Source organism: Bos javanicus, chromosome 26 (assembly GCF_032452875.1).
Source record: "Bos javanicus breed banteng chromosome 26, ARS-OSU_banteng_1.0, whole genome shotgun sequence".
Taxonomy (NCBI): Eukaryota; Metazoa; Chordata; class Mammalia; order Artiodactyla; family Bovidae; genus Bos; species Bos javanicus.
This window is the reverse complement of record NC_083893.1, coordinates 22,093,815-22,110,011: the sequence shown is the minus strand read 5'-3', so window position 1 is coordinate 22,110,011 and position 16,197 is coordinate 22,093,815. Positions and strand designations below refer to the sequence as shown.

The window sequence follows — 16,197 nt, the reverse complement described above, 5'->3', positions numbered from 1 at the left end:
CTGACTGTTTGTGACCCTGTGGACATAGCCCGCCTGGCTCCTCTGTCCATGGGATTCTCCAGACAAGAATACTGGAGTGGGTTGCCATACTCTCATCCAGTTACGTGTGTAATGTTAGTATTTTAGAAAGTGCAGCTGATTTACTCATTATATTACATATATTCATCATATTCTAACTGAGGAGTTACTTTCAGATCCAAAAATTATATCCAACATGAGTTTATCTGAAAAATTTCATACAAGTATGAAATTGAATACAGGATCATAATGGTGTTTTAAACTTAGATAGTATACATTTTTTGCATTTTGTATCAAGAAGCCCTCTATGGCTAACATCTGTGTGCCTTCTGTGTCACACCTTGATAGGCCAGCACACTAAGGTGTTCCTTCTGGCCAGAAATCTCTCATGAGGTTTAACTTGATATTTTACATTTGTAATGATCACTTTACATTAAAGGTCCCTAAAATCAATACAAAGAAAAAGAAAAAAAATGTTATGTTACAAGCTAGGGATAGAGGCTCAATAACTTCAGAATTCTAACTGCTTTTACTCTCCTATACAAATGAACTGTATTCAATTAAGCCAGTATTCAATTTTAAACTTATAATCTGTTAAGTAATTACTTCCCAGTCCATGAAGTTACACACCCTCCTTTAAATAAAATACCATTTCAGATAACCTAAACCTGTTTAATTCAACGTAAGGTCCTATATTTAAAATTAATTTTTTTTAAATGTCATCATAATAAAGTTGGAAGCTTAATTACTTTCTGGTGAAAGTCTGTTATACTGAAGACATTATAAATCACATTTTTACTCTACAGGTGCTTTGGATGAAACAAAATTGATGGCAAACTCTCTACACTAAATTACATAGCAAAAAAACCTGTGATCTTAACCTAATACGATGAGTCAGTTCAGTTCAGTTGCTCAGTTGTGTCCGACTCTCTGAGACCCCACAGACTGCAGGACGCCAGGCTTCCCTGTCCATCAGTGAAGCCATCCAACCATCTCATCCTTTGTTGTCCCCTTTTCCTCCTGCCTTCAATCTTTCCCAGCACCCGGGTTTTTTCCAAGGAGTCAGTTCTTCCAATCAGGTGGCCAAAGTATTGGAGCTTCAGCTTCAGCATAGTCCTTCCAATGGATATTCAGGACTGATTTCCTTTAGGATTGACTGGTTGGATCTCCTTGCAGGCCAAGGGACTCCCAAGAGTACTGTCCAACACCACAGTTCAAAAGCATCAATTCTTCAGTGCTCAGTGGCTATCTAGCCCAAATCAGCAATTTTCTTCCTCCTGACCCTCTATTTTTTTCTGATTTAGATGGGAAACTATTGAGTGAGCATTATAAGAATGTCTAAGGTATTAAAAGATAAAGGGAGCTAAAGGATGATTACTACCTTAGAGCAGAACACAGAGCTGAAGAGGAGCTCCTTTCCCTTCTCCATTCAATCAGGGCAAAGGATATACATATTATTTATTTTGTTGTCTAAAAAAAAAGGTAACTTTAACATTAACAAGCAAGAAAAGGAGAAAAACACTGTTACAGCTAGTTCTTTTTTACATAGTTTAATAACCCAACATTTTTTGCTCTTTTTCCCGACTTCTTTTAATCATTTTTTACTTTTACTAGACCATCCACCATGAGAAAACAAATCAATTGAATTCAATCAATTCAAAAAATTCAATTATGTTGTTGCTTAAAACAGAGGTAGTGACATTAAATAGTCATGTTATCAGGAGCAAGGAGTAAGGTACCCTCCTCAAAGTGAAGAGGAGAGCCAGAAAGCCAGTGAATAAGAAATTAATAGCTCTACAGTCTTGAGGATGGCCGGGAATGATTAAACAGCCAACATACCTGATAAGTCACTTTGGTGGTTCTCAAAGACTGTGCTCTCCAACACCACCCAGTTCAGTAGCACAGTTATTCCTTGTATCTTTAACTATGATGCATTCCAATAAGCAATATTCACAACTGCCCTTGGTCATATCAAGCTAAATTATGTCCAATTCTAAATTATGTCCAAGTGTAAATTATGTCCAATCAAGCTAAATTAAGTTCTACTTATGGGTAACTAAAAGATGTGGGTAAGACTCATGATACAAATTCAGTTCAGTTCAGTTCAGTCGCTCAGTCGTGTCCGACTCTGTGACCCCATGAATCGCAGCACGCCAGGCCTCCCTGTCCATCACCAACTCCCGGAGTTTACCCAGACTCGATGATGCCATCCAGCCATCTCATCCTCTGTCGTCCCCTTCTCCTCCTGCCCCCAATCCCTCTCAGCATCAGGGTTTTTTCCAATGAGTCAACTCTTTGCATGAGGTGGCCAAAGTATTGGAGTTTCAGCTTCAGCATCAGCCCTTCCAATGAACACCCAGGACTGATCTCCTTTAGGATAGACTGGTTGAATCTCCTTGCAGTCCAAGGGACTCTCAAGAGTCTTCTCCAACACCACAGTTCAAAAGCATAATTCTTCAGTGTTTAGCTTTCTTCACAGTCCAACTCTCACCTTGCCCAAAACATATAACCTCAATCTGCTCATGAGAAACAACAGACTAGCCGGAATTGAGGGAAATCTTAGAAAATTTCTAGTCTGTACCTAACAAAAAAGCGTCAAGGTCATAAAATACAAAGAGAGACTAAGAAACTGTTACAGGTTAAAGAAAACTAAACAGACAAAACTGAATGCAGCCTGTGATCTGAAGTTATTTGGTGGGGGGAGGAGCTGAAACAAAATTGATGGTAAACTCCTCTGCACTGAATTATATAGTGAAAAATAAGTGATCTGAGCCTAACGGGGTAAGGACTATCGAGCCCATATCCACAATTTTCTTCTCCACCCTTTACTTCATCTGTTCTTGATAGGCAATTATTGAGTGGGCATTATGATATAAGGTTTGTATAAAGAACAATATCAGAATTATTGGAAAAATTTGAAACAAGTCTATAGATGAACTAATAACATCATATCAATGTTAATTTCCTGACTGTTTCTCTACTTTTAAAATTAACATGTGGAAAAACAAATTTTTGGGGGGGTATAGTTCTATTGAGTTTTGAGAAAACCATAAAGTTATATAACCACTACCACAATCAAGATGTAAAGCAGTTACATTACCTTCCAAAATTCCCCTTGATAGAGTAAACTCCTTTCCCTAGGGATCACTGATTTATTTTTTGTCTCAATAATTCTGTCTTTTCTAAGGCGTCATACAATGAATCATATAGTATGTAACCGTTTGAGTCTGTCTTCTCATCTAACATAAAAAATACATTCATTTGTGAGATTCATTTGTGTTCTTTCGTATTTCAGCAGTTCTTTCCTTTTTATTGGCAAGTAGTAGCACTGTATGGATGTACCAAAGTCTATTTATACACTCAACTTCCTGACTTCGACAGTCTGTACTGGGGTTTTTTTTTTTTTTTTTAAACTGAAGTATAGTTGATTTACAGTGTTTCAGGTATACAGCAAAGTGATTCAGCTATACATTTATATTTACTCTTTTTCAGATTCTTTTCCATTACAAGTTATTATAAGATATTAACTATAGTTCCTTGTGCTATATAGTAGGTCCTTATGTTTATCTATTGTATATACGGTAGTAGTGTTAATCCCAAATTCCAAATTTACCCCTCCCCCTTTCCCCTTTGGTAACCCTAGGTTAGGTTTGTTTTCTATGTCTGTGAGTTTATTTTTGTCTTGTAAATAAGTTCATTTGTGTCATTTGTACTGTGGTTATTTAAAAGAATGTCCTTGGTCTTAGAAACATACAATGAAAATATTTAGGGGTAAAAGGACATGTGTCTGCAACTAACTTTAAAAGAGCTCAGAAAAAGTAATAAATAAATTGATGTTAATATATAAATGTGCATGCTAAGTTGTTTCAGTCGCGTTTGACTCTTTGGAACCCTATGGACTGTAGCCTGCCAAGTTCCTCTGTCCATGGGATTTAGCAGGCAAGAATACTGGAGTGAGCTGCCATGCCGTCGTCCAGGGGATCTTCCCAACTCAGGGGTTGAACCTGCACCTCCTGCATTGCAGGCAAATTCTTTGCCACTGAGCCATCGGGAAGCCCGTTAATATATATGTGTATGCCTGCAATGGACTGCAAGGAGATCCAACCAGTCCATCCTAAAGGAGATCAGTCCTGGGTGTTCATTGGAAGGACTGATGCTGAAGGTGAAACTCCAATACTTTGGCCACCTGATGCAGAGAGCTGACTCATTTGAAAAGATCCTGATGTTTGGAAAGATTGAAGGCAGGAGGAGAAGGGGATGACAGAAGAGGAGATGGATGGCATCACCAACACAATGGACATGGGTTTGGGTGGACTCCGGGAGTTGGTGATAGACAGGGAGGCCTGGCTTGCTGAGGTTCATGGAGTCACAAAGAGTCAGACACGACTGAGCGACTGAACTGAACTGATTGCCTGAAATGTGGGAGACCTGGGTTCAATCCCTAGGTTGGGAAGATCCACTGGAGAAGGGGTTACCCACTCCAGTATGCCTGGAAAATTTCATGGACTGTATAGACCATGGGGTCGCAAAGAGTCAGACACGACTGAGTGACTTTCACTTTACTTCACTTTATGTATAAACAGAGATCAAGCAAATGTGTTGACATATGGAGAATCTATGTAGAGTATAAGGGGATTTTATTTATTTATTTTTACTATTCTTTTAACTTTCTGTACATCTGAAATTATGTCAAAATAAAAATTAACCAAACAGATGAAATCCAGAAGAAAATATGTTAATAAATGGAAAAACAGAAGTCAGATAAATGAAAAATAAACTGAGGGAAAAAATTCCTTCAATAAAAATAAAAGTTGTATTTTACCACTTAAGCTTGAGCCAACTAGAAAAACCTGACTGCTCAAAACAACTCATTCACAACACTCAGATGGAACATTTCGTTATAGTAAATTATTTGCAGAATGTATGTGTAGTCCTGGAGTAACAATAGTGTATAAATATTAGCATTAAAATATTTCTACTACATAACTTGTTACCTTTTATATTAACTTGAATATTTATGCCTTAACCCAGCATTCACTAGTTTAGAATTTTTAAGGGCAGAATAAAAGCCTCACTGACAACTTTGAATTTAACTTCAAACTGGAAGCATTAGAGTTATAACAGCTGCAGACAAGCAGACTTAGTAACAGAAAGGGTAGGTAAAACAGACTTGGTAGGTAAAAGTCAAATGAAATACTACTAAAGCTCATGTGTTAGATCTCAGGGATGTTATGTATTTTGGATAAAATGTTTCCAGAAGTAACCCGGAGGTGAATAAAAAAGAAAAAAGGAATCACATTAAAAAAAAACTGTCTCAAAATCAACATATCCAAATTTAAAGCACTCTTTACCATCCTCACCCATTTTAGGCTAGCTCTTTCCTTCTCAACTTTCTATCCCAGACTTAAATCCTCAGAGTCAATTTTACTCATCCCTCCCATCCCCACCTTTTCTTTTTTTTTCTTTAAATAGATTGAAGCCAATTTTAGGTCTTCAATTTTTCCTTTGAGTCATGTATTTTAATAGATCTAACCTTAGTTTTGCATTTTACTCTAATCTAGACCACCAATACCTCTTATCAGTGTTACTACTGTTGAGATCGTCTTCTGGCCTCCTTGCCTAAATCTGTATCTGCTCCATTTCATATACTACTGTCGGAATCATTGTTCTAAAAAGACTACTCCTCTGCTAAAAACCTTTTATGACTCTCTGTCATCTACAGGATAAATCCAAACTTCTTAGTACAGATAGCATCCACAATTAGGCCAATTTCCATTAAAGTCTCCTGCACCATTTACATGTTATTTAGCATTCTTCAAAATAAGAAAAGCACTCAAATTAGCACTTTACTTCTATTTGGAAACACTGTTTTATTTCTCTGTTTTATCTCCATATGAACAAGCTTCCACCCCAGCCTTGCAGTGTAGGTTTCTTCGGGGCAGGGCCAGTTGCTTTTCCCCCTTCACTTTCCAGTAGTTGTTGTTCAGCTGCTAAGTCATATCTGACTCTTAGTGACTCCGTGGACTGTGAAGCATGTCAGGTTCCCCTGTCCTTCATTATCTCCCGGAATTTGCTCAGATTCATGTCTGTTGAGTCAGTGATGCTAGTCTAACCATCTCATCCTCTGCCACCCTCTTCTCCTTTGCCTTCAATCTTTCCCACAAAGCTTGAGAGCATAATATGAGTTTTTAAATGTTTATTAGATTGAGTACTATTGCCAGATTAATCTTTCTTAATCACCACTAATTTTTTCTTCAAAAATGTATAGTGGCTCTTTGTTTCCATGAAATCAAATATAAAGTTCTAGGCCTGGTTTTCAAGATCTTCCAGAATTTTCTGCTACATTATATCAAGTTATTTCCCTCAACGTACTTTTTTTTTTCTGCCCTAGTTAAGCAAGTCTCTTCATAGTCTCATAAACATGATTTGGTCTTGAAATTTCCAAGCTAGAAGGATCTTTATTAACGCTAGTCTAGAATTATAAACACAATTACTTAATCAATTCAAGTCCTATCCATTCTTAAAATGAGTTTCAACTTCTTCTCCTCTAAGAAAGTATACAACTATTCCATCTTATCTTACTGGAAATTTCTTAACATTTTTATTTGGTCCACACAGTTTGGCACTTAAATAGATGAATGTTTGTATCTACTCTCAAGTACCCAATAAGACTGAAAGCTTACTGGACAGTCTTTGTGGTTCCCTCTACCTCCCAACACATTACATAATATACAGATAATAAGGTCTTAATAAATAACTGAAACCCTATACCCACACCATCCAGATAGCTTTAAAAATGGTTTCCACAGCAGAGAAACTTCAAAGTGAAAGCCAACTACAGTCTTATCATTCTATCAATTTAATGCCAGTATAATTTACAGGAGGAGACTGTAAGCCCCTGCTCTAAATAAAGTTTTATTGAAACTTGCTGCTGCTGCTGCTGCTGCTAAGTCACTTTAGTCGTGTCTGACTCTGTGCGACCCCACAGACGGCAGCCCACCAGGCTCCCCGTCCCTGGGATTCTCCAGGCAAGAACACTGGAGTGGGTTGCTTTTTCCTTCTCCAATGCATGAAAGTGAAAAGTCAAAGTGAAGTCGTTCAGTCGTGTCTGACTCTTAGCGACCCCATGGACTGCAGCTTACCAGACTCCTCCATCCATGGGATTTTCCAGGCAAGAGTTCTGGGGTGGGGTGCCACTGCCTTCTCTGTTATTGAAACTAAGCCATCCTCATTTATTACCATTTATCTGTGGCTGCTTTTACACTGCAGTGGCAGAGGTGGGTGGTCAGGACAGAGATCCTATGGACTACAAAACCTCAAATGTTTATTATCTGGTCCTTTACAAATAAAGTTTGCCAACCCTTCATTAAGAAGGAAAAGTTCTTTGGTTGGTAAAGTATTCCTAGCTTTTCAGAGGTTTATGGATGGAGCAATATTCTCCACTACCTAGTAAGTGGCTTATTTACTGTTTTCAGTTATCTATTCGAACACACAACTCCTGATGACATGGATAATTAAGAGTTGATTATATAATCAAATAAAAAACTAAACTAATTTACACAGTGATGAAAAGTCAAGCCACTCATAATGACTCATAATAATCTTTGAGTAAGCATCTTGCTCAAGGTTGGATGGTGCAACAGCCTAAGCCTGTTTGAAAAGACATCTGCTATAAATAAAATAACCAGCTCTAAAACTAGAAGTAATGTTTTCCACCTATGCCACAACTCTTCACTGGGAGAATTAAATGGTCTCTGTAGCCAGGAAAAATTGTATCATTTTAGCAAAGCAGGCAAATTGTGGTGAATTAAAACTCTGATTTTGAATCAGTTGTTTATCATTATATAAAATGACAACCCATGTAAAGAGAAAAATCTTGAGGCCAATTTCTATAGCTAGTTGCAAACATCATATTATACATGGGCTTGATCTGTAAATCAGTAATTGGATTCATATTTTTCTCATTACCTTATTATATGATTTGGAGCTAATTATAACCTCCAAAAATATATACGACCTGCAATTTTCAAAAATAGGAACAATTATTATTCTGCAAGTTTAAAAGGTGAGTTAGTTACACGGATAAAAATCTTTCAAACTATTCAATGAAAGGTGACAAAAAAGGTGTGTCTGGGGGTGGGGGGAGTAGTGTGTATACTGTGTGTTAAAACAAATTTTAATTAATTCTTCTAGGATACAATGGAGAAAACTTAGGTCAAGTTCAGAAGTTGAAGAATACTATTCTAGGATCAGTTTTAGGGAGGGCCTCAAGTGTCCTCATAAGATAATATTCTCTGGCATGTTCTCACGCACATTGCTTCTCCAGCATGTTTATCATTTGACATATTCTATTAAACCACAGCCACCTCAAAGCCTCCCTATATTGCTCAACTTCAACAAGATCCACCAGTTAAAGTTTCCCAGAAGTGATATTTTCTAGTAATACACCAATCCAAGCACAGTATTAGGAACTGGATGGAATGGAAAGCACTCTCGGGGGCAACCAAACACAGAACTTCCATTAGTACCACCTTACTCCCTGTGACAAAAGTCCAAAAGACACCAAGTAGGTTTTCCCCTCTGCTACACTGTCCAACACTAATTATAAAACACAGATGCAGCCTTTCTCAAAATGCAAAGGGATTGTGTATATTTGCAAAGAACAACTATTTTTTTATGCTTCCAAATTCTTAATCCTGTTTGGAGCTGTCAGTGGGGGTTAATGGAAGCCTTGGATAGGAGAATTCCAATCTGGTTGGCAGATGGATAGGTTGGTTATAGCTGCATAACTATGTCTTGCCTGCAGGCACAATTCAAAACACTGTTAAAGCAATATAAAGTCTCTGTCAAGCTGAACCATTTGGATCAGTGGCAAGGAGAAATAATAATAAAAAAGAAGTTCATTTCTGGGCCTTGTGCATTTATGCTACTATGCAGAAACTGATTAATTGTCATCGTGTGCTGGTCTTCTATACCTCAGATTTCTACTTCTGGAGTAGATTTTGCATGCTAATATAATCATTCTCCCTCTTGAGACATTAGCAAATAATCAAATGAAAAACAGGATCATAATTTACTGAGATTCGAGCAATTCTCTATGCAAATTTGACTTGTTATTGCTGCTGCCTCGTTAATCTGAATGCCTTTGACAAACTCCTTTGATTTATGAACTCGTGACAACTCCAATGTGTATATATTTTGCTAGATTGACATTATCATTAAGAGTGGGTGGACTGAGCTCACATGAATGGCTGATTTTATTCGCTGGTGTCTGCTGCTCAACAGCTGAGCATCTCCTCCTCACAAAGCCCCTGAGCGTCAGGCTCTTCCCATCTTCCCATCCATTCATCATCTCGATGTTAATTGGCCCAGGCTTTAAGCAAATTTTCAACACGATTTAAAGGCACGATGACACTGATTACTGACCCTCTGCCATACGGTGCCTATTGATTAACCTGACAGAGATGATGAGCTTGAGGGAGACTAGGTGTGCGGGTACCTCAAGGGGAAAAATATATTGTCTATGCAGGCAAACACTTGTCATTACCTCACAAGCTAGAATTTGCACAGCTCACATTCTTAAAACACACTACTGCTTCAACACCTACAGCTAACGCAAAAAGTGCTTTCTGTATTCAGATGTTACAGATATGTCATGTCAAAGCACATGACACATTCAGTATTTAGAAGAACTCCTCAGATAGATGGCTGCCTTTCAACCAATTATGCTTGTGCTGGCTGATATATGTATTTTAGGTAAAATGCAAAGAAAGGGCCGGGTAGCCTGGCAATGCTGTATCATATGAGAAATGAATTAGAACAGGGAAACAAACTAGGTTCTTGAAAACAGATAGATAGAGGAAGGAGAAAAGGAAGGAGTAAACTGTCTGCGGCCATTCCACCACTACTACAATAAGCTGCCATTCTATCGCTGTTACAATGTAAGGTACTCTTAAAAAGGAAGAGAATAACCACCTGATTTTACAAATTTTATTTTCCGTTCTTTAAATACTGCTACCTGATTCCAACCATCAAACAATCTCTGGCACAGAAATTACCAAGAACTGAATATTTTAAAATAAAACTATATAATATTTAAGTCTAATAAACATACCCCTTAAATTCTTGCTTGCCCATTTTCAACAATTGCTGCACAAACTGCTGTACTTAGGGAAAGTGTGCAGGATTATTTCAAGTTAAGCTTCATGAGAAAACTAAATGCTTCATTATTTGAGAAAAATATTAAAGTTCATAATTAATAGTTACTGAGCACACACATTAAAAACCAAAAAAGATCTGTTTAAAGATACACAAATTTACAAAAGCAAAGTCATGCCACACTATCAGGGACCAGACAAAAACCATCTTTAAGATAGGGAAAGTTCTTATTTAAAACAAAGCTAACAAAATATGTTGCCTCTGGCCACACACATCACCTTGTTTACTTACGAGTCCTGGAGGGACAGCCAATATATAATTTTAAACACGGAGATTTTGGAGCAGTTCTAACAGTTATTTCAAAGCTAAAATAATAGAAAACTGAACAACAGCCCGGCTGTAGTCCTATTACAGTGACATGGGCTGTTAATGTAAGAGATCAAATGTTTTTCAAGTCAAACAGCATTGGTGCCTGTTATACTGGAACATGCAGCTTTTACTCCCTAAAAGCCTGCCTCCTGCTCTTTTAAGATAAACAAGCTCAACTAAGCACTGAGATACTCTGATAAGAAGGATGGAAGAGAGAACTGCACCAGGGAGTGACAAGGCAAGGAGATGAAGGAGCAGAGCTGCTTTTGTTAACTTTCAAGTTACAGAATGTATCATAATACAGCATTTTAATATTTCACCATTAAAAGAATAGCTAGTATAGGAGGAGAGGTTTCTATCAATAAATGAGAAACAGGAAAAAAAAAAACCAGAACAGTCCTGTTTTGTGAACAGGAGAGATATTACACAGCTGTCTGAACACATTCAGCTTTGTGACTTCTTAATCAAAGGTTTGAACGTTAACTTAGCAATAACTATGAGTACTATATAAAAGAGTCTGTAATTATGTTAATATGCTCCACATCAGAAGCAATAGTCCATTTAAACTCTAAAGGATTTTTTGACTCTAAAGGCCTGATTTAAAAACAAACAGAAAAACTTCATACCTTGCCTTTTCAAGTGATTTTTTTATACTTTATTCTGCTTAACATGCAGTCATCAAACCACATCTATTTCTAACAATGCGGCTTAATATTTTTAAAATCCCAATAGGCTTGCTAAGGGTGCATTTATATACTACTGCAACCAAGATGACTATCATTTGTTCAGAAAAAAATGAGTTTCATGCATATGTTTTTACTGTTTAAAACACAATGAAAAGGTACAAAGTAGCTAAACAAGTACAGTAAAATGAATAAAAATTCAGCAGGGGTATTTGGCATAGAAAGGCATATAATAATAATAATAATAATAATAAAAAACAACCCCACCTATCATGGTGAACAAAAGTATAAACAGTTTAATTTACTTCTCTTACTTTTAAATCTACATGAATCTGAAAGAATTTTTTTTCCTTTTCAAGATAGAACCTTTATGCTTATATGTTTAGGACAGATACTTTCATGCCACAATTTTCTTTGCTGCCATATTTACACAACATTTCATCCAGAGACCCTATGCATATACTTTTGTGTGAATTAAGAGGCAAACATTTGCTTCTACTAATAAGGACATCTGGTTATTTTTGTAACTCAAGGACATCTGCATTCCGCAGATCTTTCTGATTTCTCAAAATGGGATTGAGAACTATAGAACCCTTACGATGTATGCCAAAATCCCTCTCTCTGCAAAGTTATTTCTGTCATTCCTGTTCCTGAGTTTTTTTCCTGCTAAATGACTTTCATCACCTTGGATGTCTTCCCTGCTTTAGTATATTCTCATTTTATTACAATTCAACAATACTGTAAAACAAATTTAGGGCTCCTTTAAAGTTGATAAACTGTAATATCCCCAAATGTCTATCCATTTTGGAGTGAAAATAAAACCATCCCAAGTAAATAAGTAAATCTGTGGAAACCACAATGGGCTAGGTTAAGATTTATATTTAGGTGTATATTTCTATTGTGCATTGTCCCTTATTTAATCACTCTTTTTTCCCTTATTATTAAGAAATTATTATTATGTGGGTTTGTTATGTTGTGGGCTTTTCCACTAATTATACGAATGAATGTTCAGGTCTTTAAAATTACAAATATCATCTCCACTCATTGACTTATATAGATTTTTGGTTTCCAACGGTGAATAACATGGTTCAGCACAGGTCCTGAAGGGTATGCCTTAAAGAACAGAAACTAACCAATAAGAAATCAAACATCACATTTTGCTTTATAGCCCTTGCTTTCCTTTTAAAATGCCAAGTAGACAAACTATACTCCTTATTCGGATACTTGAGTTTAAGCTCTAACTTTTGTTTTAACTGTAAATTCTGCTTTTCATTTTCTGCTCATCTCCATTACAGGAATATATATATACACACACACATATATTAATATATAATGAGGAAAAATGTTTTTAAACAGGAAAAAACTAATATAATTTACAACAACTACCTTCGTACAGGTCTTTAGCCAGACACCAAGGCAGTATTGGTCTAAAGGATTTAAAATTTAAGTGAGAAGGCTTCTATTTCTGAAGGGTCAAAGGTTATAAACATCAATTCATGTCTCAGTTTTTTATTTGTTAATATTACCAAACAACAAAATAAAAAGCTGATTAACCTGGAGTGAGTACATGATAAATTTGGGAAGATAGCAAATTTTACTACCCCAGGGACAAACACATATATATATTGTTGAATTGTTATTGTTAGTGTTGTTGTTTTAAACAATGCTCTTTGATGTCTAACAAAATTTTAAAGATTTTTCTTTTTCTCCAATAGAAAACTATTCCTATAACAATGCAAATGTTCTCTATTTAAAGGATATGGTTATATGTTATTCCAACAAAATTATTTTCTCTTAAGCCTACGGAATGTTAGAGAATGGGGGAAAAAAAAAAAAAGTCAGAAACATTCATCTAAATGTTCCAGAATTATTCTGTCTTGGATCAGCATCTAAATTTTAAAAATCAGATAATCACTTAAGCATGATTTTTTTTAATTGAAGAGCAGTTGACTTACAATGTTGTTAGTCTCACAGTACAGCAAAGTTCTTCAGATACAGCTATAGATATATAAATACACACATATAAATGTATAGATATATATTCTCAGATTATTTTCCATATAGTTTATTATAAGGTATTAGATATAGTTCCCTGTGCTATATACAGTAGATCCTTGTCATTTATCTATTTTATATATAGTAGTGTGTATCTGTTGATCCTGAACTCCCAATTTATCACCACCACCCTTTCCCTTTTGGTAACCATGAGTTTCTTTCTATATCAGTAAGTCTACTTTTGTTTCACAAATAAGCTCATTTGTATCTTTTTTTTTTTTTTTTAGATTTCACATAGAAGCACGATTATTTAATTGAATAAATAATGATTAACCGATTCAGACCAGGCTAATTTAATCAATGGTCTCTTAAATCTGTTATTAGTATTGTCAATGGTATTTTGTCGAGCTATGGAATGAAAAAATCACCAGAACTTCGGAGTTTTGTAATGAATAATTGATTTGACAAATACTAAACATTAGTTTTAATACTGCAGTACTTGTTCTTGTAGTACAGAACCAGTACTACTCTGTAAACCATCATATTCTGTATACTGAATACCATCATAGCCAACTTTGGTATTAAAGTTTGCTTGCCACAATTGCCCTTTGTGGAAACCAATGTAACTCGTGCTCCTGCAGACAAGGAAGGAACAACAGACTTCAAAACCAGCTGCTGATCACTGACTGCAATACAAAGAATATTCTGGGCAGTGATTGGTAAAGAAAGCACAGCTATTTCTAAATCCCGGTAGCTCCCAGAATCTCTTTTCCTTTTGAGTGGTATAGTCTGCAAGCACTGACTGGTGGGTCATTCGACCCATGGGGGCCTGGAAAGGTTTCAGGAATAACAGAGGTCATGTAATTGCCAAAAGAGCATTAGCTACTCAATCATAATGGATAATTAAATGACCTACATGATTCCTGAAATAGCTGTTCTATATTTGGTCTATTACTTGTGTCCCTTAAGATAAGCTACTCGTCTGGTCTGTCTTGACCTGCAAAAGTCCAAACTGCGCCTGAAAACTAGCTGCATGCTTCTGTTGCTCAGTAAATCCCACCCCCCACCGCCAAGTAGTCATGCCCCAGACTATGCTTTCAAGAGGACACATACACACACAAAAATCAATCTTGTATCCTTCTCCCTATTGTGCTCTCTGGAATACAAATGACTAAAGCAAAGAAAAAAATTAGTAAATTCCTGGCTTAGATCTTCAGGGGATAGAAAGAGGATACATAAGAACTACAAAGAAGGAAAGTCATGATAAAATTTTTTTTAAGTTTTGCTCAATATGCCTCCAAAGAATTTTACATTGATTACAAAGCTAGTCAGGAATTTTTTGTGGGCAGCAAGTCATTAAAACTCCAATTGCCTGAACTGCATTTTTGATGTGTGGACTATCAGAATCCTTCTTGGCCTAGATTTTAGTCCATACAGAAAGCAAACTGCTTCTTAACAGATAAAACATACATGGAACCAACTGTTTTATAATAGCAGTAGCAAAGGGAACAAGAATCTATATGCTTCACATTTTCATCTCTTTAAATAGTTCAACAACCTCGCTATAATATTTGATCAGAAATATAACCAAATAGAACCCAACTGCATGAACGGCAAAAAATGTACTGGAGAATAAGCTTCTTTAGGAGCAAAAGGTCTGCCTGTGGCCCTAGAGGAAGCTGCACATGAGGCAAACACTGAAGAAAGAGGCAAGAGACAAGTGACCAAAGACAACTCCACAATAATGGCAAGGGACAAGGGATGTAAGGGACAAAAGAGTTCACGTTTAGAATACCTTGGAGGCTACTAGGATTTTTCCGTTTCCATGGGAAATTATGTAGCTTGAGGCTACTGACTACCCTGGTCTCCTACTAGTACACGAATGGCTTATTAAACCTAGAACATATCTGTTTTAGTTAACTTCTGGGCAGGGGGGGTTAGAGTAGGAGAAGAGAACAAAATGTACTTAAATGCTGAATTTTTTCTCCAGGCTGAATGCCTTTCATCCAATAAGACATTCAAAGCAGTGACCCAGCAAATGGATTGAAAAAGCAATCTTCCATCCCAGTGCCACATTATCATTTCTATTCAGTATTCTCCATGAGATATCTCAATCAGCTGTGTGTAAGTGACAACGCAGCCCATTGCTGGGTTAATTAAACATTTGACTTTAACACCCTCCCCGTCATTAAGCAAATAAAAACAGATAATTCAAACTGCACTTCATCCTCAGGGTACACAACACACATGTCAAAATTAAGAGAGTCCAAGGCCTCTGGGGAATTCTGTTGGGGCTATAATCAGTTTAAATCTTATCTGGTTTATCAATTATTCTATTGATTAAACCAAAGCGGTTATACACAACTCCTCTGCCGCATGGGATTGATGTCAGCAGAGCAAGAAAATAACTCCAGGAGGTTCCAAACTGATTTAAAAAGAGACCAACAGACAGACCAATAATAGTCGATTATTATATACCAGTGATCCATATACTGAAGAGTTGATTCTTAGTTTCAGGCGGGTGAAGTGAACTGTTTCCAATCACTATATCCTCCTGCTATATACCTCACCACTGGCTTGAGTAAATTTATGTCTTGGAAGATCAACATATTTTCTACTGATTTAAACAGAAGCTAGCATGCTCAGTGATTGAAATATTTTATAGATACAGACCCTAAACTGTAACAGAGTCTCAAACAGGGAAAATCAAATTTTTTTCCTAAAAAAATCTTACCTGTCTGCACATCACTGGGAACATGCAGGGATGAAAGGGGACATACTTGAGAACTGATTCTCCTAAAAATATGTAATCGCACAGTTACTACAATGTATTAAAACACCAAATTCTTGAAAAAGAGAATCTAAGAAATCTGAGATCTTACCATAGATTCAGACTCATGACTCCTTTTATCAATTCTAAGGGCAAACATCTTCAAAACCGTTAATAACAATGAAAATATAGTGCTCCATCTTC

General features: G+C 36.5%; 1 protein-coding gene across 12 annotated transcripts in view; it reads right to left on the bottom strand.

Moving 5' to 3' along the window:
- The window catches only part of BTRC (beta-transducin repeat containing E3 ubiquitin protein ligase), a 175,726-nt gene that overhangs the window by 83,846 nt on the left and 75,683 nt on the right, over positions 1-16,197 (bottom strand). The window contains exon 3 of one of the 12 annotated variants that reach the window (XM_061403194.1): positions 15,958-16,019. The exons of 10 other annotated variants lie outside the window; for them this stretch is intronic. In XM_061403194.1, coding sequence (XP_061259178.1) covers positions 15,958-15,981 — 24 coding nt within the window. In that variant the 5' untranslated portion in view covers positions 15,982-16,019. Of the gene's footprint in view, positions 1-15,957; positions 16,020-16,197 lie in introns of those variants that run through there. One more of the 12 variants, XM_061403196.1, reaches the window with a different exon arrangement.